We start from the raw sequence: 25,832 nt of genomic DNA on the forward strand, positions 1-25,832 counted from the left end.
TTTTGTCCAAAATCTTTTATTTACTATAAAGACAAAACCACCAAAATAGGTACAAATTATACTATAAAATTGGTTCAAAGGGGTAAAAACTTTAATTAAAATATCTTGATATATTTAAAATAAAAAAGGATATAATGAAGCCAAATTTTCTTAACCTAGAGATCTTTAAAATTTACTTGCACAGTAAGGTGCTAATAGAAGTTAGCCCTTAAGCCCTGGAAGTCTTAGGAAATCAGTCACATAGCAAATATAATTTCAATGTGAAAGTGAACTTTGGTAGAAGAAAATCTATAGGACACCTGAGGTAGTAGAAACTGGAATAAACAGCAGTAGACGTTATTTACAACTTAGGTACCAAATAACATTAAGAACACAAAAATAATTACACAATACAATTTTCAGTCCAGCTTTGATCCAAATAAAATAAGATTACATCACATCTGCATTAAAAAAACCCCACAATTACCAGCAAGCTGAGGGAAATGCAAACAAACTCAGACAATGCTTTTAGACACCTAGAGGCAGTCTGAATTTGATATGTGGTAGACATGGTGATCTAGAAAGGTAATACTGATTAGCTGAGGTTCATCAGTTTATACAATTGACAATTTTGTCAGAAACTGCATTAATCTGACAACTGATCTTCCAGTACATGAATTGGCAAGAGCGCATCCTTTAAAGCTTGCACAGAAGAGACTTGGAAACAATCTGATCAGAGTAAATTCTAAACTGTCAAGAAACAGAAGTCAAATACAAATACAGAGCTACCAAACTTCACATTTCGATTTTTTTAACTCTTCAAAGCCTGTCAATCTTCAAAAAGCAAAGGAAGGTAATGTTTTAAGAAAAATGCACATCCACATTTAATGACATTGCTTTTATTTAATGCTAGCATGATCACTGCTGTAAACCTCACTTGGTTTGTTTCCAATCAGCGAGTCGTACATTGTCAATAATGTACAGTACTATAGCTTATTTAGTTTGTCCTGAGTCTTTGAGCATAACCAATTTCTGGTCAATAATTCAACTGGCTTCTGAAGAGTTAAAACTTGAACAGTTATTAAAACAAACTGATTATAAACACAACCAGTATTTTATTTCAAAAAGACTGACCAAAAGCAAAAGAATAGCTGCCATTTTCCTTCAGTAATCCATTCATCAAAATCTAAAAGCCTGCCCTTAAAAACCATCATGAAACAATTAAAAATCTTTGCTAAAAAGTAGTTTTGCACTCTTGTTGAAGAATTTTCTCACATTATACTTGTGGGTTATATTTTTCAAGTCCAAGCACATTTTTTTCTGAAAAACCCTTAATTTTTTTTAAAAAAAGAGCTGAAGTGATTTTCTTTTCCTTTTTAAAATATTGCCAAATTACATATTTATCAATTGTAACTGTAAACAGATGATGCATGGTAGAAGGAAAACAGCAGGCAAATCCAACAATGGTGGACATGAACACAGTGGTAAATTGAGAGTAAGACTGGATTTTAATATTTGGCTCCCATCAAAGGTTGACTTAGAATGGAAGCTGGGTAGTGGCAGGCTTGACATAAAACTTTTCTACACAGCTTTACCATGAGAATTATTACATGAAAGAAAGGCTCCAAAACAGTTCATTTGACCCTTGGTTACAAATTCTGTTATCGAAAGTAATTGTGCATTTCCCCCTCCCAACGCTTCCCACTTAAAATACTGACTCAATGGCAGTATTTTATTCCAGATTTCAAACCAATCTGTATCACAGTCTTTTATAACAGGTTATCCAGCAATATTTAGCTTGAACCAAGTTCTAGCTACTATGGGCGTGTTTTTAAAAAATCACTTATTCCCTGAAGGATAAAATGAAAGCACAGAACTGTAACTTCCAAGGGGAAGTTACAAGGCTAGCAGTAAATGCACATTGAACCCAAATTGCCATGGTCAGTGACTTTTAGGAAGGCAAAATGTGGATTCAAAACTATCAACTGTTTTTTCCCCTCCACTTAAAGAACATGGAAAATATAATGCACAGACACTGTACCTTCTTAATGATGAGTAACGAAAACAACCTAAATTGGGTTGTAGAGCCCATAACTGCTGATGTTTGCATGGTGTGAAATGGAAATGGGATTGCAGTTTTTAAATAACTCCTGAGCCCCTCAGCTGCTAGTATTGCTGAAAAAGTGCTCCAAAATAAAAAAAATTAAAAACCACTTCTTCCACTAAATAATCATGCAGATTTAAAAGAGGAATTGCTTTTTTGTTCACGAAGAGCCAGATCTTTGAGAAAGGCACAGTTTACATATTTCTGCAGTCTGTGAAATGTTGCATACTGAGCTTAGGTAAAGATCTCGATTTGTCAGTCACATACTTAAGTACAGGTCCTCTACTGACCTCAAGTCCTCAAAAATGTATAGTTAAGGCCAGCAGAACAGTTAATACATACTGCCATGCAAAACTGCACAGGAAGACCAGCACTGTTCTATATTCAGTAGCATCATGTTCAGTGTATCCCCACTTTTACATAACAAACTACCACGTAGTGCGGAAGACAGGGTGTTTCAGCAACTCCCTTGCTGGGGGTCTGTCCTGAGGTTGAAGCTCCAAACACCGAAGCGCCACATCCCTTAAGCCTGGAGAGAGATGCGGTGGGATTGATGGAGCTGTGGTTGCACTGGCAATCTACAATCAGAAGAGCAAACACAGGTTATGTTCAGAATTCCTTCTCGTAGGATACCCCTGGATGCAGACTAGAGCAAAACCTCTGCAAGACACTGAACTACAGGACATCTTGCTTACATTGCATGTAGTCTGGTTAGCATTGCTTACCATGTATTGTCTTTATCTTTTGCACATTTTGTATTTCCCACCCATAGAACTTTAGGATTGGAGTTATTCCCCCAAATGTGTTTGTGTGTGCATGTGTTTTGTAACTGCTTACTATCTTATTTCACACAGACACAATATCAAAACATAATGGCGGCAGAAGCAGCAAAAAAAAAAAAAAAAAAAGTGTGCAGCTTAGCCCAGAATTTGTTACAATATCTGATCTGCAGGATTCCTAGAAAAAAAAGAGTTGTCTTTTTCAATCAGGGCATTTGCCTTTTCAAATTGGTATAGCTGTGCAGTAACACTAAACCAACTGATGTAAACAACTAGCATAAACAAGATCCACATCTGTAGTTCACCTAGCTTACATTTAAGAATTCTGCCAATATTCACTGCCCCTGAAGACTTTACTCAAATCTCTAAATTTACTTGTTTAATTTCTATAACACTGTTTCCAGTCTATCTAGCTTCTTCATCCTTGTACATCATTTCAATGAATGGTCTTTCCAAAGACTGAAGTTGCTATTGAACAGGGTATGGTACTATTCAACTATGGATGACAGCAATAGGATCACTGGGTAGATCATGCACAGCAGGGTTTAGTAAATTCTTGCTGAAGTCCCAATCACTGTCTATTTCTGATCCCTTATTTGCAACTCTAAGTACAGTAATAAAACCCAGTCCTAAAGCTATGAAAAACAGAATCCTGAAAAATGTGCCCCTCAAGACATTCCTTTGGGAGGACCATGCTAATGGATATACTGTACTTATATGATATTCTTAATTAGGGCAAATTTCATAAGATGCACATATTAGAGAACTGTGGGTACTTTTCAAACTAGGATATTTTCAAAATAGAATACATTGTCCTTTTAAAAGAACTTAAACAAACATTGTTGGCAGCTCTAAATTTGATTCAATGTTGTCTGTATGGTATAAGTTCCCAGTGGAATTGCTTCCACCTACAGGCTTTGTAGATAATTCTCTTACTTATCGCCTTACCTTAAATATCAAAGCAAGATGATTGGAATGTTTCTCTGCGTTCCAGGGGGGTTTAGCACAAGCCATTTCTATAATGGCACAACCAATGCTCCACACATCACAGCTCCTACCATACTGCTGGCCTCTTAACACCTGAAGAAGAAGAAAGACAAGTTTAATTTCTATAAATCTTCTAGCAGCAGTATAGAAAGTATTTTAAGAATCTTCCATGGTTAATAAAATGATAGTTTCAGCAGACACCTCTGTGTGGGATTATGTCAGGACTGATAACTTATTTATTTGATTTCTATACTGCTCTTCATCCAAGGAGCAAAGGGAGGTTTACAATATAAAAACAAAATACATACAACAACAACAGCAAAAAAAACCACAATCGCACACACACAGTTTAAAAGGCCATAATTTTTTTAATTAGCCAAAGGCAGGCATAGGCAAACTCGGCCCTCCAGATGTTTTGGGACTACAACTCCCATGATCCCTAGCTAGCAGGACCAGTGGTCAAGGATGATGCGAATTGTAGTCCCAAAACATCTGGAGGGCTGAGTTTGCCTATGCCTGCTCAAAGGTCTGGGAGAAGAGGAATGTTTTTGCCTGGTGCCTGATGATATGTAGCAAAGGCACATTCTACAAGCATGGAGCCACCACAGAAAAGGCTCATTCTTGTGTTGCCAACCCTCAATCACAGGGTCTGGGCCAGTTGATATGGGAAGAGGTGGTCCTTGAGATACTGCAGTCCTGAGCTGTTTAAGGCTTTATAGGTCAAACCCAGCACTTTGATTTGGGCTTGGGAACTAATTGGCAGCCAGTGCAGCTGGGTCATGATTGGTGCTATGTGCTTAAATCATCTTGCCCTGGTGAGCAACCAGGCTGCTGAATTCTCTCCACCAGCAAAGTTTCCAAACCATCTTCAGAGGCAGCCCCATGTACTGCAGTAATCTAACCTAATCTAACCTGTTCTGCACAACAAACAGGTAGAAACATAACTAGATACAGTGACAAAGAGCAATAACTAAGAGCAGTAACTAGATACAGACCCAAGGAGCAATTTTCCATGTTTCAGACCATTGGCTCAAATTTGCTACATTCTTGTTCAAGGGGGAGGGAAAAGGAGATGTTAGGCTGGAGTGTTTCTGGGGTTGCTGCTGGCAGCAAACTCTTTTCTTAGTTTAAACTCACTACTTCAGAGATCCTGTCCTACTCAAGAGGTTCAAAATAAGGTGGTGGCAGACACAGCATGGCATGGTTGATCAGGCAACCTTGATCAAGTTGGCTTGATTCGAAAAACCATAGTTGTTGTTATAGTCACATGTCTGCCAATCCAAGTAGTGGAACAAGGGAGTGTATAATCTTTTAAAAGGCAAGTAGGGCAAAACTACACTGCTTTCTCTTGTCTGCATTGCACAGGATGCCTCTTTAGGTATTGCAGCTGAGCAAGCACATAGGCCAGTGATGCGGAGTATTGAACATGCCAGCCACAGCTGCAAGTTCAACATTTGGGAGGGCCACAGGTTCCCCTCTTCTACCTTAAGATAATAATCAAGCAGGTAATCTTTTCCCAAAGTTGCCCCACTGAATTCTTACCTCGGGTGCCATAAATGCAATGGTCCCCAACAACTGTCCTTGAAACTCTCCAGCGCCAGTTCCTTTAGATGCCAGCCTAGCTGCAGCTCCAAAATCCGCAATTCTTAACCTATGGCCTGTGCTGTCAATTAACAAGTTGGCACCTGTGAACGTAATAAGAAATTAATTTAGTTGCTGGTGTGGGTGGGTCTGTGTGAGGGAGACAGACAGGCTTGGGCGCACACACATGGTAGAAACAAAAATTACTAGCAATCAGAATCCCAAAGATCTGGGTATTTTCCTTCAGTGTACACAAATAGCCTCCATTCAAAATTAGACAATGCCATATAACCAAAAATTGCAGCCTTTCTCCAAAAGTGACTTTCTCCCACCAAATATTGAAAAAACACCTGAAAGATTTCTGCCTCTGTAAACCAAACTCTGTTTTTTTCTATTGGAAGAGAAACAGGAGCAATATTTATCAACAGAAGGTCTTGCAATACTGCTGTAGCAAGTTACATTTGGGTGTGGGTTTGGGTGTTCGCCAAAATTCATTTTTATCCTGCTTGCAAACAGTTTAGACATAAGTGAGAACAAAAACCACTGAGTAGACTATACAGTGGTGCCTCGCAAGACGAAATTAATCCGTTCCGCGAGTCTCTTCGTCTAGCGGTTTTTTCGTCTTGCGAAGCAAGCCCATTGACGGCTTAGCGGATTAGCGCTATTAGCGGCTTATTGGATAAGCAGATAAGCGGATTAGCGGCTTAGAAAAAGGGGGGGGGAGGAGAGAAAAAACGCAGGAACTCGCAAGACATTTTCGTCTTGCGAAGCAAGCCCATAGGAAATTCGTTTTGCAAAGCACCTCCAAAACGGAAAACCCTTTTGTCTAGCGGGTTTTCCGTCTTGCGGGGCACCACTGTATCACCACTACCACCACCATTTCTTCTATTGATGTTTAATGTTTTCAGAACACAAAGAATATAAAGACAAATCTTATGCTTGAAGAACCTAAAGGAGAACAGCAACCCTCAAATACATTTTTTAAAAAATAAAAGCCTTCATGTACCCATTCCCCCAACTAGACATGTTAGCATTACATGTGTTCAATCATAAATGTATTCTATCTCGTTGTTGCATTAATCTCTGGATTTTTAACAGAAAAGTTTGCACATAAATTTATATATCTTACAATACTGTATCTTTAAAAGTGCTTTTTAATAATTAAGTTAATGGCTTTTGAGAGTTGAGAACTGCATCACAAAATCTGGAGAAGTGCAAAATCCGAAGGTAACAGAAGTCTTGGCACTCTTGAAGGAAACTGATTTTCTAGATCAGTTTTCCATTTCTATTGGGGTTTACACCCACTTTGGCACAGAAACTGCTTTGGTTACCCTGCATGATGACTTATGTCAGGAGAGAGACAGGATGAATGTGTCCTTGTTAATTCTCCTTAGCCTCTCAGTGGCTTTTGGTACTATCAGCCATGGTATCCTTCTGTCTTCAGGTGCCCTTGAAGGAAACTGATTTTCTAGATCAGTTTTCCATTTCAATCAGGGTTGAGGCCCATTTGGGCACAGAAACTGCTTTGGTCACCCTGTATGATGACCTCTGTCAGGACAGGGATAATGTGTCCTCCTTAATTCTCCTCAACTGCTCAGTGGCTTTTGATGCCATCAATCCAGACCTGCGATCATCGTTCTTCATGTGCCTCTCCCATGAGAGGTCAGGAGGGTGGCAACACAACAACAGGACCTTTCTGTGGTGGCTCCCTGTTTGTGGAATGCTCTCCCCAGGGAGACTTGCCTGATGCCTTCATTATATGCCTTTAGGCATCAGGTGAAAATGTTCCTCTCCATTGGCTGAGTAACATCCTATTTCCTTGTTGTTAGTGAGGTTTATTTTGTTTCTGTTTCTGTTTCTTGTCTCTTTATATTCTGTTGGAAGCTGCTCAGAGTGGCTGGGGCAACCCAGTCAGATGGGCAGGGTATAAGAAATAAATTATTACTCTAGATTATTATTATGTATTATGCATTTTTATGCTGTGAACTGCAGGGTGGTATACAAATTTAATAAATAAACCATTACAGGTTATAATAACTATAGTAGCACTGTTCTTACCTTTGACATCTCTGTGAATTATCTGATTCTCATGAAGGTAAGCAAGGCCACGAAGCAACTGTTCTGTGTAGTTTGCAATCACAGAATCTTTGAAGGCTCCATATTTACTTAACAAATGAGCAACAGATCCCCCTGGAAGATGAGTTAACATTTTAGTCACTAGTACACTGCTCATGAAAACAATCTGGATTTTACTGCCACTGAAATAGTTTCAAAATTGGGTATACCAATGCAGGCAAGTGAAATAGTTTTAAGCTCAACTTTCTGAATTTACTTTTGGGGTCCTAGTAGTTTAGAGTTTCCTTTATCAGAAAGAGTGGCATGTACACGAAACATAGTATTGTATCATTAACATCCCACAATTTGGGTAAAGTTAATTTCAATTTAGAGAGATGGCAAAAGGGACGGACTTACTAGAGGCAGGTGGAGAGAGATGAATGCAGTTTGGGGGCACACTTACCTGCCATCCATTCTATAAAGAGATTGTAATTGCTCTTCTCACATGTAGCACCCATCATTCGAATTATATTAGGGTGATTTAGATGACCCATCATTCTTATCTCTTCCCGCAGAGCTTCTACCACCTCTTCCTGCTCAGATGATGTATTCCTGACATATGTCACCTGCATCACACAAATCCAGGTCAAACTTTGCTTCAACCATAGAGGATCGTATTGACATTGTTGTAACTGAAGCTGCAAACCATGCTGAGCACCTTCAAGAAAGAGGTTCAACATAGGACAGGCTATCTGATTCTACCCACTATATAAAACTTCTGCTTCTGTTCTCTTGCTTTCTTCTTTCCCTTAAGCAACCACAGGCAGCCACTTCACATGTGGAGATAAATGGATTTTGGAGAAATGTATAAACTATGACATGGGAAGTGCAGTAAGAAAGATAAACACTCTTGCTGAATATGTATGTTTCCCACCTTCCTAAAGATTCTTCCCATGCAAAGGGGAGGGAGGGACTTAGTGTGTGGAGCTGCCTAGAATAAAAACAGTTTTCATTATCACTTCCTCCAATAGTCCAAGTCCTATCTTAAGGCATCAAGTTGGGCAGATTATGTGTAAAAGAAACCAGTGTCAAAATTTTCAGAACTAACATAACTGAGGACAAATCTTTCTAGACCTCTGCACTACCTTGATTTTCTTTTCCGAATATTAAGTTAATGCTGACAAAACTTCCACATCACAACAGAGGAACATTTACCTGTTTCACTGCCATTAACGTCCCAGTTCCAACATCCTGAGCTTGATAACATGAAGAAAAAGCACCAAGGCCAATTTGTTGACCTTTAAGCCATTCTATATCTTCCCTGTAATGGTGCTTTGCTTTGGTATGCCCAGGCAGCGTCTCTGGTGTCTGCAAATTAAACAAATAGCTGTCTGTGAACCCATTAACACCCAATGTTATCCAAGAAAAGGATAATTTTTTAAAAAGACAAACATCCTAATAATTGCAAAACACAATGATTGTATCCAAGTTTCTTCAGGACCATGGGGTGCACAAATTCAGTACCTGTATATAGGGTTTTGTTCAAATTCTAAAAACTAACCAGTCCTAATGTTTCACTTTCGAACTACTCACTTAATAAAGTCTTACATTTGGAAATATCACCATGAGATATTTCTTACTGCAAAGACAAAAAAAGTAAAACACAAAAACAAATGGAGGGGGTAGGATAGTCTAAGAAACCTCTAGAGAACCACTGCACTGAAGAAACAATACTCTCCCAGTAACAGATAATGAATAAAATTGCAAACTATGTACCAGCAAGTAGATGATCTCTGTACTGTTTAGAATTGCTATTATATGTATGTTATTTCTTCAACATTTGTAGTGTTTGGTATGTATCACGGGGGGGGGGGGGGGTCCGTTGATAAAACATTTGTACCTTGCTGACTGGTGGAGGTTATTGTGGAAGTCTAGAGGACACGCCAGTTGGGAAGCAAGACAATTAACTTTATTGCCCCTCAACAAAAAGAACAGAACAGAAAAAGAAATCTTCTCAACTCCAAGTGTCACCTAAATCTAATGACTAAACCATGTAAGTGACAATATCCACACGGAGATAACCAAATTAGCACAGAGTAAATACTGAATTCCTGTCTTAAAGCAATCTAATTCCACAGAGTGCAAAGGGAATAGGAATGCAGACCTCAAGGCCTGGTGTGCCTGTATTTCACCTCTGGGCAAGATAATGCCCACCAGACAGATTTCAGTCCTACTTCTATTTTGCATTTTGTATATTCAGTTGTGATTCCATGCATGATCAATTTGAGCTCAAAGAGCACTCTTACTTTCATTGCTACCCTAATTTCTTCTTTCAGCTCTAAGTGATAATTCAGTTACTACAATCCCCCCCCCCCAAAAAAAACATTCATTTAGGCTTGATGGTATCAGTAAACCCTACCCACCACATGCAAACAACATGCTATTCCCTATACCTATTTTCCCCAATTCTAATATATAAACAAATGAAGTGACATGCCTTAAAGCTTGGTATGTAGCTTCAATTAACTATTTTTATGGACAGGACACAGAACCCAGTTCTAGTCGAAGTCCAAAGTATGCCTACTTCCCCCCCAGGTAAACTGGCTGAAGGAAAAAGTGACATGCATAGCCACCAAAATACGGTTGAGTTTTCCTTGAACCATTATGGTTTCATTTCAAAAGTGTTGCTCAGCTGATGGCAAAGCTTTTGTCAGTGGAATGGGAAAGGAAGTCATTTTCAGCTACCTACCTCCCACCCCACAGCCCTGTACATCTGGTTGAGAGAGCCCCCAGCTTCTGGAGCAGGTTCAGCGGGCAATGGCTGAAAATGGCTTCCCTCCCCCTTCGGATGAATGGCATGGTTTGGAAGCAACCCACTGTGTCTTAAAGGGCAAAACTGTTTTTCCTTTGGTTTTCCAAATCAAACGCAAGAAATGCATTGTACAACAGTAAATACAGGTAGACTAAGAAAATACAAAAGCCAGTGTACTCACATCCTGCTGAATGATTATGATATCTTCACCATTTTCAACCTGCAATTGAGGAACTACTGGAAGAGCATCCTGAGATGCTGACATTGCCATGGCAATAGCTAAAGCTTCCTCTTCTTCAGCTTCCATCTTTTCCTTGCATTTCTGATTATGGTTCACATCATCTTTGTATGTGTTGTCGTTTTCCGCGCGCTCAGGAGACAGAACCGCCACTTCAGATTTGAACGTGACTGTTCCATCACTCGCTGGCATCGAAGCCTCAAGTAAGTCCTCCATACTGGAATTGAGTTCTGTATTAATATCCAGCTGGCTACGTTTTTCTTCCACAGGGGTGAAAACAGTCTCTTCACTTGGTATGATTGCACTATTATTGCTGCTACTACTATTGCTATCACACTGTGATATATCATTTAAATTAAGCGTCATGCTGTTTTTGGAGGCTTCCCCCTGCTTGTTCATTTCACATGGAGTAGGTCGAGATGGCTTTGGCCGGTGTATATGACTGAATGGCAAAGGCCGGGCCTGTGTAAAGACAGGAGACAGTTTTTCTGATTCTTTATGTTCAGCACAGTTTCTTTGAATCTGGAGAGAAAGCTTCCGTTGCGTTTGAGGAGAAGCAGAGGGCATTTTGCAGGGAACAAATCCCTGAGGTCTGAGTTTAGAAACATCAGCGCCCGCGGGTACGGATGGCGTAGTGGGGGACGACAAAGTTGGGAATACGGATTGGGAATGACAGGATGAGAGAGAAGAGTTCAAGCACTGACCATGGGGTCTGCCTTTTGTTTGAACGGCTGGTTTTGGTTGCTCCATTGTTCCTGAAGAAACAGAAAGTCCCAGAGACATACCAGCCACCATATCAGAAATGTCCTCTGGACTGGCACTTGTTTTTTTGTCACCCACACCTTTCCCACTTTTCCCTGATAACTGAATCGTGTTATTTGGAGTATTGCTCTCTGTGGACTCTGGAGAGTTATCAGGAACTGGTGGCTGTGCAAATTCGCGCCTGCATTCGCCGGAATGCATCTCCTCCATACCGAGTTGGATGGCTTCTGCAATTTCCATTTCATCTGCTATAGCCATCAACCGCCGGCGCATCCTTGTGTAATGTGTTGAGCTCGTCATACTCAACATTTCTAACAGTTTAATAAACACGTGCGGTACTCTTGCAACCATTCTGGCAGCACTTAAAAATACCCTCCGTGACAATTTGCCAACCATTGAGTGGGAGTTGTCAATTGACTGCAGAGCAAAGTTCAACAGTGACAGCAGCTTGTTGTACCTAAAAGTAAACACAAAGCAGAGTTAATGTCTCTGCAGCAGAAAAATAAAGCGTACCAAGCATTTAAAGCAGCAAGTCAACTGTGGTATAGTTAACAAAAAGTGTTTTTTTATGTAAGAAAAAATATTTTATAAACTTAATATTTTCTAATGTAGTACCTGTCTACGACAGTGTCTGCCTGTAAAATATCCCCACTGACAATGTGGGGATAAAATTCACCAGGAAACTCCAACAGCAGTCTATCTATAAGACAAAGGCGCCCAAGCAGTGCTTGCCAATTGTTTGGTTCAGGCTGTGTTCCAAGGATGCAATTTAAGACAAAATCAATACCACCAATGCCAATGGACCCTACAAAACAAAAAGAATTAAACAGAATTAAAGATATATCACCAAAATATATTGTTTTATGTGAAGTTATGTGAAGCTCTTCCCCTTTTCAGCCAAGTCACTTTTGGGGGGTGTTACAACCTCTTACAATTTTTCAGACTACTCATGAATTTCACCAGTGCTGATGCTGATTGCTTTTGCTTGCCACTAAAGTGAATTCATATAAGAAGAACCAGTTTCCGCCCCTTTTTTAATGCTGTAAGCAAAGTTCCCAAAATAAATGACATTGGAAAGGTTTGTCCTTCATTCACATTTCCATCCCATCTGTTTGAAGTTCACAGCACAAGCTCACATGTCACATGAATGTTTTAAAGGTTACAGAAATCATTACAAGCATATTCACAGTTCTATCTATATGCATTCATTGAAGACTGGAAACTACTATTTTGCATTCACCACCATGTTCAAGTAGCTCTCAAATTCTGCCAATTCAGGTGCCACAGAATCAATATTTTAGTAATGAAATATTGAAGTTTACTTCTATTAAATGAAGTTTAGTAATGATGAACTTGGGTCTATTCCTTTAAATGGGTCTATTTAAAGTATAACTTACATAGAACCCTAGGTCTGCAATCCAACACAATTGCCGAGATGTCTTTATCCCTGGTCTTCCAGTTTCTTAATTTTAAACCTCTTCTGCTCTGAATTTTCCTACTTGTATACTGTATTTCAACCACCATTTTAGCAACATCACACTACTATTTCATTCTCTCCAATGATTAGCCATTCTTTGTATTAGATTCAAAATCATTAAATCATTTTACAGACTTCTAGTTCCTTATTTTTCTACTGTACTTTCCACCCAAGATCAATTTATTTGTTACACCTCTCTAATGCTTGTACCCTCTCTTCTAATGAAAGAATGTGTAGGAATTCTTCCTTTATAAACTCAGCTGGCTTAATCTCTCCACCGTCCCCCAAAAATTCCCTTGCTTTTCCACTTTGATCTTCAATTTCTCTCCACTTACTCTCTTTTTTCTTTTAATTTCCCTGTTGTACCTATTTTAATTTATTTTATTTACAACTTCACACCTTCTTATCTCTTTAACTTAGAATGCAAACATGAGAAGTGGGGTTTGTTATTGCTTTTAGTGTATGACCTAGTACACAGTAGGTACTTTATGCAGAACAACGGCAATCAAGATGATTTGAGTGGGATGCTCACAAAGCCATGAAGATGCAGGATCAAAATAAAATAAAAAGATCTTGTGTTCATTTGATGGACCCTTTGGGGGTGGGGAGAAATTAGCTCGACAATCAAATGGGCTTAATTAATGGTGGTCTGGCGACTGCTAGTACATAAGATTATTTTTTAAATTTCCAACTTAATTAAGTATTGGACTCCACCGTGCTGGAATTTAGTTTTCTTTAGAACTGATCATATGTTATTATTAGATTTTCTCCTCTGCCACTTCAAATTTCATCTCAAAGCTCCTTATCTATGGTATCCATAGTTACTATTGCCCCAAGAAGCCAACGAGTAAAGGAAGAGGCAAGCACTTTTTTTTCTTATGATACTCTGTAAAACACTAGGTATACTGATGGTACTATACAAATAAGTATACAATGAAGTTTTACCAGAGTTAAGTATTTCTCTACCAACTGCCAGTTCTCCAGCTTGGCCCTTGCACATCTCAAGGAGTGTTGAAACTGAAAGTTGGCTTGTGCGGCTATAAAAAGTAAAAAACAAAAACAAAAATGTCTTTATCACATGAATTCTGTATGTATAGCTCTATGTTTTTGTTTTATTTTTACAGCAGGCAGAGAACCTATCATGTAAGATCTTTATCAAGGATACTTCTGAAAACAGCATGCTCAAAATTAGGAGCAATTTTCATAATTCATAAATACCGATTTCAACATGCTTCCATTATTATATACTTTTAAGAAAGTAAAACAAGGTTGTTCTTCAACAGGTGACACCAAAGTAGGGATTCCCCACTGTTCTCCCATGGATTGGTTGGATGGCAATGCCATCCCAAATCTGGGATTAAGGCATCCTTGGTTTAAGGTGGTATCTGTTAAGGTGGTATCAGTCTAAACTCTCCAGCTTTCCCTCAGCTAGCTGTGGGAGTTCTGATACATACTCTCAATACTGAAGGTTTGGTAAACGATTAAATGGATACTTCAGTGGTGCTGTCTCAAGTTTCTGTTGGCTCTATCACCTTCAGCTTCCAAAACTGTTGCTTTAGATCAGTGTTTCCCAACCTTTGGTCTCCAGCTGTTTTGGGACTACAGTTCCCATCATCCTTGACCACTGGTCCTGTTAGCTAGGGATGATGGGAGTTGTAGTCCCAAAACAGCTGGAGGGTCAAGTTTGGCCATCACTGGTCTAGGGCATCAGTTTTGGAATTCAAACAATTTCTTGAAGTTTCTATAGGACTTATTTCTGCAGTAAAAAGGTAAAGGTAAAGGTACCCCTGCCCGTACGGGCCAGTCTTGACAGACTCTGGGGTTGTGCGCCCATCTCACTTAAGAGGCCAGGGGCCAGCGCTGTCCGGAGAACTTCCGGGTCACGTGGCCAGCGTGACATCGCTGCTCTGGCGAGCCAGAGCCGCACACGGAAACGCCGTTTACCTTCCCGCTGGTAAGCGGTCCCTATTTATCTACTTGCACCCGGAGGTGCTTTCGAACAGGATTGCACCGCTACTGGTTAAGTTGTGTTATATTCCCTGCACACTTGTATGTGCAGGTGTCAGGTTTGCATTCTGTGATAGGAGAGGACTTTTTTGGTGTTAGTTCCCTGACTTTGAAAAAAGATTACTATATTTATTGTGTGCATATTGATGTACACCAGCTTGATATTTTATGAGATGGTGGTATATGAATAAGGTAAAGGTACCCCTGCCCATACGGGCCAGTCTTGACAGACTCTGGGGTTGTGCGCCCATCTCACTTAAGAGGCCAGGGGCCAGCGCTGTCCGGAGACACTTCCGGGTCACGTGGCCAGCGTGACATCGCTGCTCTGGCGAGCCAGAGTCGCACACGGAAACGCCGTTTACCTTCCCGCTGGTAAGCGGTCCCTATTTATCTACTTGCACCCGGAGGTGCTTTCGAACTGCTAGGTTGGCAGGCGCTGGGACCGAGCAGCGGGAGCGCACCCCGCCGCAGGGATTCGAACCGCCGACCTTTCGATCGCAAGTCCTAGGCGCTGAGGCTTTAACCCACAGCGCCACCTGCGTCCCCATTTCTGCAGTACTATGTGATTTAAGTTTGTATGCTAGGTCAGTGGAAACTTTTTTGCTTTCTTAACAGACTGCTCTGACGTAGGCAAAACCAACCATTTCATGGCAGCTAGTGCTCACTGCTGACTTAGTAAGAACTCAGTTATTTGGTGAGCATCTGATGGTCGCTTAGACCAGTGTTTCCCAACCTTTGGTCTCCAGCTCTTTTTGGACTACAATTCCCATCATCCCTGACCTTTGGCCTTGCTAGCTAGGGATGATGGGAGTTGTAGTCCAAAAACAGCTGGAGACCAAAGGTTGGGAAACACTGGCTTAGACCCACAGAGACAAAAAACAATTGAAAGGCAACCTGATATCTCTGAGTACTTTGGAAGTTGGAAAGATAAGAGAATAGACTTTGCCTGTACATGTGCAGACCCATATGTGGGACAGTACACAGATCTTTTATGATGTGCTGTGCATCCACTGTGCAACATTATGACACATCTGATAATGCACACAACCAACTATGACAAGAAAATTATATCCTAAATTTTTGAAAAATCTGAGCAGTTACACTTTCCAGAAAACTGTTATGGAAAAATGAAATCCAATGTATCAATTTAAGAGTAACATTTTCCAGCTATAATAATACCTAGATAATATTCAAAGAGCCGCTGGTGAGTATTTTTTATGGTATAACCAATTTTATGTTCCAGGCCAAAATAACTTAATACAGACCATAAATCAACAAACAGCCAAAAATTTGTTTTCACATGAATTTGTCCTTAATCTTTTATGAAGTTTTTTAAAATACAGATTTGTAAAAAGTTTGAATAGACCAAACACTATACCTGTTAGCATCTGCACATTTCACCAATATAGTTTCCACAACTGGCTTCAGAAGTTGTTGCAATTTTGCCCTTTCTGCCAGACTATGACAGGGTGTATATACCAGCATGGCTCTCAACGTTTTCTAGAAAAAGCAGGGAGGGAGTGTTTTAAAAAGCAAAAAAACACAGAAAACCTTATACACGCACTTCATATGTTCTAAAAGAATAACAAGAATTAGTCAATGGATGCAAAAATGCACTCTAAACTTTGCTGCAACAGACTAATCAATTGCAGGATACAATTTTGTAGACAAGAGGCAAATTTTGTAAGAAAGCAAAACAAATCCATGTTTTCCTACAAATTTATTAGCCTTCCAGATGCCAGAGACTCTGCTTTACGTGTTTTATTTAGTACAGTATAAAGAACGCAGTCCAGTGTGATAGGCCAGAAAGAAACAGATAATAAAGGATGACCACACTATGTATCTTCCTCATAATATAAAGTCCCTTTTGATGATATTCCAAAGAAAACTGATAAGCTCTATTTAGCAGAAGCAACCTATCACCTCTGCTGAAAGCCAGACTCTTGTTACTCTGGGCTTGCTAGAATTTTTTTGTGTGACCTGCTTCCTACTGGCTTAACCAAGAACTGAATACTACTAGAAGTAAACTGGGCGAAGCAGCTTTTATCTTACACTTGTATATGAAACCTGGAATGGAAGCTTCAGTAATCTACACTGCGTGTCCTAATTTGAGACACTGTATTTTTCAAACATGTATTTCTCCATGCATGCCGAAGCATAGATATCCATGCATGGATTTCATTTGAACATTCACACCCTGGCCTTTCAACGGAACCATTTGGCAATGGGTCTCAATAACGAGTTGTTGTTTTTATTTTGATTATATATATATTGTGATTTTTTATGTTGATCTTTTCTGTGAACCGCCCTGAGACCTCCGTGTATAGGGCGGTATATAAATTCTAATAATAATAATAATAAGCTGTACTAATGCCACAAGACACTTCAGATATTGGATGGAATCGTTCCATCTGGCAAGCTGAAATACTTGCACGGATGGAACAATTGCCATAGTGCTGTGTTGAATTCTTCCCTAAATAAGCCCCAGTTCATACATTCGCTGGGAGCAGATGTGATGGAGCAGCTTAAGCTCCTTCCTTTCACCATACACATAAGCTCCTGTGAGAATCAAAAAATTCCATGCATATACAGGTTTGTACCAGGAAACTGTTTACATGATTTATCTCCCTTTAAAAAACACAGGAGGAAAGAAAACACAGACAGAGGTTATTTGTGCTATTCAAGCTCTAAATTCCAGTGAATGTATGAAATGGGTAGCTATAAGAATAGTAAATGGAACCATGGCCGTTAGTTTCTTTTGAGTGTACCAAAAAACCAACAATTTGGGAGTCGTTCTGCTGTCATCACAAATTCTACATCTTTGGCAACAGCATAAATAGTGGTTTCCATCTCTAAACTGTAACAATGATCTTGAAATTTCAATATTCGTAAAGAAGCTACTTACTAAAGCAGCAACGTAGACTTTGTAGACGGGATCGGCACACACCATGGAAAGGACACTACAGCAGGACTCCACATCTCCTGAGATACTGGTTTGTGATGACCCAATAGCTGCTCCTAGAGTTCCAGCACTTGTGGTGCTTCCACCACTGCTTCCAGAATTTCCAGTGCTTTCACCGTTAGCCAATAATAGAGCACCACTAACATCATGGGAGAGACGTCTAAGGGCCATCTCACGTACATTCCAGTTTCGAGAAAACAAGCAGCCAACTAATTCCATTCCAAATACCTAAAAGACAGACATGAAAACACTTAAAAGTACATGTATGATGATCTCATAATGAAAAAAGCTATTCCATCTGAACTTGGGGTAGCACAAGGAAGAGCGTGTTGCATTCTTCAAGGCTGCTACCATCAGAGCAGCTGCAAAACAAGGGAGATGTAATGAAGTGTCAGATAACTTCTCCATTCATTACTGTTTATTTTTGTTTGGAAGTATTCATATACCACCATCTCATAAAATATCAAGCTGGTGTACATCAATATGCACACAATAAATATAGTAATCTTTTTTCAAAGTCAGGGAATTAACCCCAAAAAAGTCCTCTCCTATCACAGAATGCAAACCTGACACCTGCACATACAAGTGTGCAGGGAATATAACACAACTTAACCAGTAGCGGTGCAATCCTGTTTGTGCTATTTGATATAAAACGGAATCAAGGAACACAAAAATACCCAGCAGCTAGTTTAATTAATGTTTCCTTTAGAAATTTAGTATACCTGTATCCATGGCTCAGCTAAGTCTTTATAGGCAGAAGGGATTTGCTGGACCCCATAATGAGTAAGGTTAAAATTACTATCTTGACTCCTCCTCGGTGAGACGGCTGTAGGCTGCTGAGTTTGCTGCTGGACAACACGAAGAACAGAAGGAGATTCTACAGGGCTTGGCAACTCATGGCTGTATGGGGGGAAAACAGTTTCCATGAGTAGATGTTTGCAAGCTTGCAGATATTTTAATATTTATACTCATCAATGGAAGATCTAGTATATCCAAGTACAACACATCCTTACCTATAGAAATCATGAGATCTCCACTTAGATCTACAAAGAGGGCATATAAGAGGCTCTCTGTTTCTTCTACACTCCTCTGCCCCTAAAAAATTTAACAATAACAAAAATAAATAATACTGATGTTAGTATGATAAGGACATTTTAGAAAATATAAAGCTATTGAGTTTTTGGAAGCATCTACAGAGCTTACATGTCTATGGAAAACTAGTCACATGGAAAACTGTATATTCAGTTCTGTAGCAAATGTGGCATTTGCCATTTTTTCCTACACATTTAATGTATTGTGTGAATTATACCAGCTCTATATACCTGTCCACTTTATATATATATATATATATATATATATATATATATATATATCTATCTATCTATCTATCTATCTATCTATCTATCTATCTATCTATCTATCTATCTATCTATCTGTACCTCCAATCCTGTGGTTGAGACAAGAAACTAAAGACCTATTACTTCTGGATTTTGGACATTTTATAAGTTTCTGGGCTAATATCACAATATTGCCCAGTTCTTTGAAACTGATTGATCAGCTCAGTTAAAACTACAGTGGTGCCTCGCAAGATGAAATTAATCCGTTCCGCGAGTCTCTTCGTCTTGCGGTTTTTTTCATCTTGTGAAGCACGGCTATTAGCGGCTTAGCGGCTATTAATGGCTTAGCGGCTTTAAGAAAAAGGAAACAAACTCGCAAGAACTCGCAAGACGTTTCGTCTTGCGAAGCAAGCCCATAGGGAAATTCGTCTTGCGGAACAACTTAAAAAACGGAAAACTCTTTCGTCTAGCGAGTTTTTCGTCTTATGAGGTATTCGTCTTGCGGGGCACCACTGTACAGGTTAATAATTTTATTATTTATAATTATTTTCTTCTCTTTCATTCATAGTAAGGGAGGTTTTTTTTTTTCAGACACAAAAGCTACCAAGATGCTTTTCTCTATCATGCTTTATATAGGGACGCGGGTGGCGCTGTGGTCTAAACCACTGAGCCTAGGGCTTGCTGATCAGAAAGTCAGTGGTTCGAATCCCTGCGATGAGGTGAGTTCCCATTGTTCAGTCCCAGCTCCTGCCCACCTAGCACTTTGAAAGCACGTCAAAGTGCAATTAGATAAATAGGTACCGCTCCAGTGGGAAGGTAAATGGCATTTCCGTGCGCTGCTCTGGTTTGCCAGAAGCGGCTTAGTCATGCTGGCCACATGACCCGGAAGCTGTCTGCGGACAAACATCAGCTCCCTCAGCCTATAGAGCAAGAAGAACGCCGCAACCCCAGAGTCATCTGCAACTGGACTTAACTGTCAGGGGTACCTTTACCTTTTTATCATCCTTTATACTTAAAACTCTGAGGAATACTACCTCACATTTATATGAGGGAAAGTACTTCACTTAGATTCCTCCTCTAACATCCCATTTTACGCATAATCTCATTCCTTAATATGAAATGTCCCTTTTGATATTCATTATTTGAAGCAGAAGTGCTGACATCTGTGATGCAGGCATATATTTACTATCACAAGCAACTTACATATTGACATGCAGTGGTGGTGAAGTTTATTTCTGCAGCCATCTTCGCAGACAGTTAAGCTCTCTTCATCCAACATGCCTAGCAAACAAATGGGGCACATCTGTTCTTCTTCATCCTTGATACTATTTTTAAAAGAACATGTACCAATATTTAAAGAGTAATCCTTTTAATTTACATTACTATACCTCTTTCCAGGGCAAGAAATGGTCCCAATATATATTTATTGGGGTGCATTCTATCATGCTGCAAGTGTCTAGTTGACCTTTCAGTGCAACTGTTTGTAGTATATTCCAGTGCTTGCTCACATATTACCTTTACCACACAGGTAACTGATTAAAATCACCTCTACGTTGTGCATGATGTAATGTTTCATATATTTCTCTTCAGTAATGTATGTTGCAAGAATAACTGTATGTTACAATAGTAACATGGAAAAGTCGACAAATTGCAGCCAGCAAAATGAGCTGGACGGAAAGTGTCCCCTTCCTCTCCTAGAGCAGTTGCCCCAACATGCAGCCACAATTATCATGAGAGTTTGCTGAATCAAGGGTGTGTGGGGTCAGGGGGATTTGGAGGAAGTGGGGGTCATGGAAAGACTGGTTGGAAGAACCTCAGGTGCCTCAGCATAACTTCCCATCATCTCCCTCTTTCCCCTCAATCTCCTACACCACAACCCACTCCATTCAGCCTGGCCTGGTGACCCTTTTCGGGGTCGGTTGGGGACTGCTGGGGAGAGGGGTGGCAAGAAAGTCACCTTTTGCCTAAAGCCTTCCATGGATGAATCTCTATCTTGAAGCCATACTTTGCAGTGTATCAAAACGAAAACTATTACCTATGGTTATATAGCAAGTCCTAGAACAGATACATCATTCTGTAGGAAATGTTGGTAAAGAGGCTCTGGATATTAATAGCTTTGATCTCAGAAACAGGTTCATCTTACAGCTCAGGGCTTTTAGTGTTGTGGCCCTTGCCCTTTAGAATGTACCTTCAATTATCATCAGGCAGGCCCTTATAGTACTGGCACCTACTTAAAACTTACCTGTTCACCCATGCTTTTTCCCAGGGGGTGATCCAGCTAGGCTTATGTACTATATTAATCTACTGATTTCTTTTCACGTATCCTGTATTTTTTTATCAATGTGTCAGGGGCTCAGGAGCAGAGGCACAGGGGAGAGAGGAAATGGAGAGCGAAGGGGAAGAATCTGAGGGCAGCGTAGGGGAGTATGACAGTGGCACGAGAGATTCCATGAGCTTCTCCAGCGAATCAGAAGATTCCCAGAGGGGGGCGCCGACGGCCAGGGCAAGGGGGGTCCCAGGGGGGATGCACCAGAAGCAAGGGGCCAGCGGGGACTCCCAAAGCAGCAGCGGGAGATCAGGACCAGCTCCCCCACCAGAGCGTAGTGGGGGGGAAGAGTCCCATGTATCAGGGCCAGCGTCTCCTCCAGCAGGGAGAGAAGAGGAGTCAGGACTGACCACGCCTCTATCAGAGAGTGAGGGAACAGAGGGGAAGTCAGGTCCAGCTAGCCTCCCCGAAGGGGGAAGCAGTGACAGGAGCAGTGTAACGGTCAGGAGAAAGGTTGCCGGCTGGGCGCGCGCGCCAAGTTCGAATGTACAGGTGCGCGGGACAGCAGAAAACCCGGATTGGGAACCAGGTCCTAAAGCCCGTCGGAGGCAGGGGGAAGACTCAGGGGACTCAGCGTCAGAAGAGTCTAGAAAGGGCAAGACCCCAGCGGACAGGCGGACCCAGAGGAGGAAAGAGCAAAGGAAGAGGTGGAGCAAGGCTAGAGTCTTAAACTGGTGTCTGGGGGGAGGAGATTCAGACGGAGCTTCAGCGGTCTAGAGTTTGAGACGTAGAGCTGCGCGCCGCGGCTTTGAAATCGAAACTGAACGTCAGTAAAGACTTTTGTATATAACAACGAACTGGCGTTGGTCCTTTGTGAGCTGGGACCTCGGGCAGCTCTGACACAATGTAATTTTATTGTGTATTATGTTGGTCAAAGCCATTTTTTTTCAAAAAAAATGTTGCTGGTATAAAAAGTTTTGCAAATAAACAAACAAAATCTACTAATTCCACACTTAGGCTACTGTAGTGGTGCCAGAATGGCAATTCTGTGCTTTCTTCCCACAGTACTCTGGCAATATCTAGATGGAATAACCACACAAGGGGGGCAAATGACATTGTTTTCCCATCTAGAAGTTAATGGAGTGGCGTGTGAAGAAGCTACTGGAAAACACTTGCTATGGTTCTATGGTAATATTAAGAACTGGTGCCATGTTAAGACTGAATTAGTGGCTAATTCAAGTGTCTTGTTTTTAAAAACGAAACAAGGGAAACTTACAATTTGGTCAGTGCCAATATTGAAGTCACCCAACACTTAAGTCAGATATTCCTAGAAAAACTAAATATGGAATAAATTCCTTTAAGTCCAGTTAAACAGTCTCAAACTTTTAAGAACTCTCTACATAAGCAAAATGATTACCAAGTTTAAAAGTATCACCTTTCTCCCCCTCTGTAATACAGATAATGGAAATATGCCTATTCCATTTCTGACGTACACAGAATTTGTTTTCTCTATAAGCCATCTGTTACGAAAAGCTCAAAATCTGGGCACTATGTGGAGGAATAAAATTTCAGCTCATGACTGATAAGTGGAACATGATTTCTCAATAAAGAATATTGCTCTCCAAATGACTGGCACAAATGGAGGTTGTATAGATTTCTGTGGATTTTTATGGGTACATAATCATCTGAGGTAACAAATAACACATATAACTTAAAAACAGTATGTATACTCTATGACACTACTTTCAAAATAATACTGCTAACAAGTTGTCAAAATGTAAGAACAGAATTCTACAGAACATATTTTCTAAAGAACTACCCAATGTATGCACCAGGGGAGGCTAATTTGTAGCCCACCACTGCTTCCATCAACTAATGGTCAGAGATGATGGGGGTGGTAATTTTGCAACATCTGGCAGGCCACAGGCTAGCCACTCTTGTTATACACCAAGGTGACCCAACAGTTAAGAAAAGCTTTGCAGCTGAATAATTTACCAAGACTAGTTGCATTTCAAGCCCAAGTACTATGGACCTAGTAAGACCAGGAAGACAGGTTAACATTAGTTTAGTTACTACATACACATATGGCCAAAAAGGAATTTGATATATGTATGCCAAAGGTGGGGAACCTCTTTGGCCCAATTGGCCAGATTGTTATATGTCCCCATCCCATGGGCCAACTTTGACAGGCAATGCCAGATGATTTGACAGGATGGATTGTCCTAAGCACCTGCCAGAGTCTCTTGCACAGAGCTTTCCAAGCACTCCACAGCCAACCAGTTGTCAGAGGGTTGGGAAATGCAGCACAAGGAGTCTTGCCAGCTCTATGCTGGCAAAGGGGCTTTCTGCAATGTCTGGCTGCACAATAAAGAGTTCCACAGGGGAAAGGTGCCATGGTTTGGGGTCAAATTTATCACATTTTAGGCCACATCTGGCCAGGGAGCTGGATGCTTCCCACTCCTCATATATTTAGAAAATTCACTGCATTTCATCATCCGCAGTAAATATTTCTACTATCGCCAGATTTACTAAAATAGGAATGGGGAAACTTTTTCATCCTAGGGACTGCATTCCCTTCTGGAGGCTACATATCAATCGAAGGCAGGATCAGAGGCAAAAGTGAGCAGACCAATTGATGTAATTGTTCCTTGTGTACAGTAGGCTAACTTTTACACACACTTGTAGACCTTGCTCTGTCCTCCATTTATGCCAGCAGGAAGCATTATTCGAATTCAAGGTAACATTCCACCAAAGTAAAAACACCCAAGGAAGGTGCAAAGCACAGCTGATGTAACCAGGGTAAAGTCCTAGGGGTCAAATGGAGAGCCTCAGATTTCCACACCCCTGCATTAGATGAATCGCTCACACACAAAATCACTTCGTGATTTCTACATAAAACAGCTACCCTTTCCAGGGCAAACATCTCTTGATTCTTTCAAACCCAAAACTTCTGATAGGATCTATGCTTTAGCCCCTTGCTCCTCACCCCCAACTGAAGCTACTTCCTTGTTTCCAGTTTGCATTAAGATCTTGGGGGCAGAAATTTGCTTTTTAAAAAAACTAATGGTACTCAGTGAAGTGTCATGTACGGTGATGGTGAGTGGGGAGGGGACAGTAGCCACAAAAGCCTAGCACCCAAGTTAGGGGGTGAATATATACTTTTCATATTTAAGCTGGAGATGTTCTCATACCAAAAAAAAAAACCACAAAATGTAAATTCCCATTGTTTAAGAAGACGTTTCCAACAAATTGTCCCAAAATGAAAGGTTAGGCACAAAAAAATAAAGGCTTTGCTATGAAGGAGCAAAGAATTCACAGTAACAGAGGGCATGTGTTTTGGCACAGTATTAGATGTGAATCCCTAGCATGAATGGAAAGGCAATTCTACTTGTGCAAGGTGTCCTCCATTTCCAGTGTCCCCTTGCACTGTGCCACATCCCTTGCAGTTCTGGAGGTTCTCCCGAGCCTTGGGAGCATCTTCTGAGGACTGTAATGGACTACGGTGAGGTGGGGGGGGGGGTTGCACCATGAACAGAGTTCTGTTTGTGCTTCTTTAGATCCAAAGTTTGATTTCAAAGAACTTTTAAATATTCTCTTTTCTCCTGAGAGTAAATTTCTAGCTTGTAGCTTGATTAAAATCTGGTAACGTTACTGGGGCCAGGTGAAACCAGATTCATTCCACTGTACTCAGTGCATCTACACATAATAGATAATTCCTTGTCCAATTAATTATTCTGATGCTACACACAATTTTAGAATAAAGTTTCACTTTCCAAAGGTGAAAGATCCTCTTCAAGATCCCACTAGGCTTCGGAAGTCACTGGTGCATTCATAAAGCACCTAATATATACTAGGCTCTTAACAAAAAATAATCTTGCAACCAAAGGGCAACAAACTTCCATTTCAAAATGTGCTTTTTGGCAGACTTGGCTAGCCAACACAAAAAATATTGTTCCCAAACATTCAAACAATAAATACCAGAACTTTTGTAACTTAGATCACGCTATATAAAGAACAAGGAGTATTTTGCAATGGTTTTGTTGCAACAGACTAACACAGCTACCCTTTTGGAATTGTATAAAATTCATGTGACAAATTAAAGCAACACTTTCCCTGTGAAAAGGGGAAGATTTCGAAGAACACTACTTATTTTCTTTAGAAGAATTACTAACCTGTTTTCTGAACTAGATGTAGACGTACTAGATGATGACAATGTATGAGAATTTGACATGCGTGAGACAAACTTCTGGATGGTGTTACGAGATGGGGCTTTGATCCTTGAGCTACGCCTACTGTGATATTTCTGGAACAAACTTTCAACCTAACATTAGAAGAAAACATTAACAGTAGCTATTATGCTGTTAATTCCTGGAAGCTGATGTCCAATTTGAAATAAAGTTTTAATTGCAATTGAAATCACAGTAATATCAGAACAAAAAAAAGTTTTCCTACTCCACCACCAAGAGGGGATGGTTGGATCCATCTT

The 25,832-nt window shown here is 40.4% G+C and overlaps 1 protein-coding gene across 2 annotated transcripts in view; it reads right to left on the minus strand.

Moving 5' to 3' along the window:
- The window catches only part of MAP3K1 (mitogen-activated protein kinase kinase kinase 1), a 62,246-nt gene continuing 36,414 nt past the window's right edge, over positions 1 to 25,832 (minus strand). For both annotated transcript variants that reach the window (XM_079995292.1, XM_079995291.1), the window contains exons 6-20: positions 25,519 to 25,667; positions 20,284 to 20,405; positions 18,757 to 18,838; positions 18,466 to 18,643; positions 17,687 to 17,971; positions 16,160 to 16,281; positions 13,720 to 13,811; positions 11,913 to 12,102; positions 10,479 to 11,754; positions 8,701 to 8,853; positions 7,949 to 8,111; positions 7,489 to 7,620; positions 5,392 to 5,534; positions 3,811 to 3,942; positions 1 to 2,661 (exon numbers count right to left, since the gene is read on the minus strand). In XM_079995292.1, the coding sequence (XP_079851418.1) occupies positions 2,512 to 2,661; positions 3,811 to 3,942; positions 5,392 to 5,534; positions 7,489 to 7,620; positions 7,949 to 8,111; positions 8,701 to 8,853; positions 10,479 to 11,754; positions 11,913 to 12,102; positions 13,720 to 13,811; positions 16,160 to 16,281; positions 17,687 to 17,971; positions 18,466 to 18,643; positions 18,757 to 18,838; positions 20,284 to 20,405; positions 25,519 to 25,667 (3,369 nt within the window). In that variant the 3' untranslated portion in view covers positions 1 to 2,511. The remainder of the gene's footprint in view (positions 2,662 to 3,810; positions 3,943 to 5,391; positions 5,535 to 7,488; positions 7,621 to 7,948; positions 8,112 to 8,700; positions 8,854 to 10,478; positions 11,755 to 11,912; positions 12,103 to 13,719; positions 13,812 to 16,159; positions 16,282 to 17,686; positions 17,972 to 18,465; positions 18,644 to 18,756; positions 18,839 to 20,283; positions 20,406 to 25,518; positions 25,668 to 25,832) is intronic.

The sequence above is a fragment of the Podarcis cretensis genome (assembly GCF_951804945.1).
Source record: "Podarcis cretensis genome assembly, chromosome: 11".
Taxonomy (NCBI): domain Eukaryota; kingdom Metazoa; phylum Chordata; class Lepidosauria; order Squamata; family Lacertidae; genus Podarcis; species Podarcis cretensis.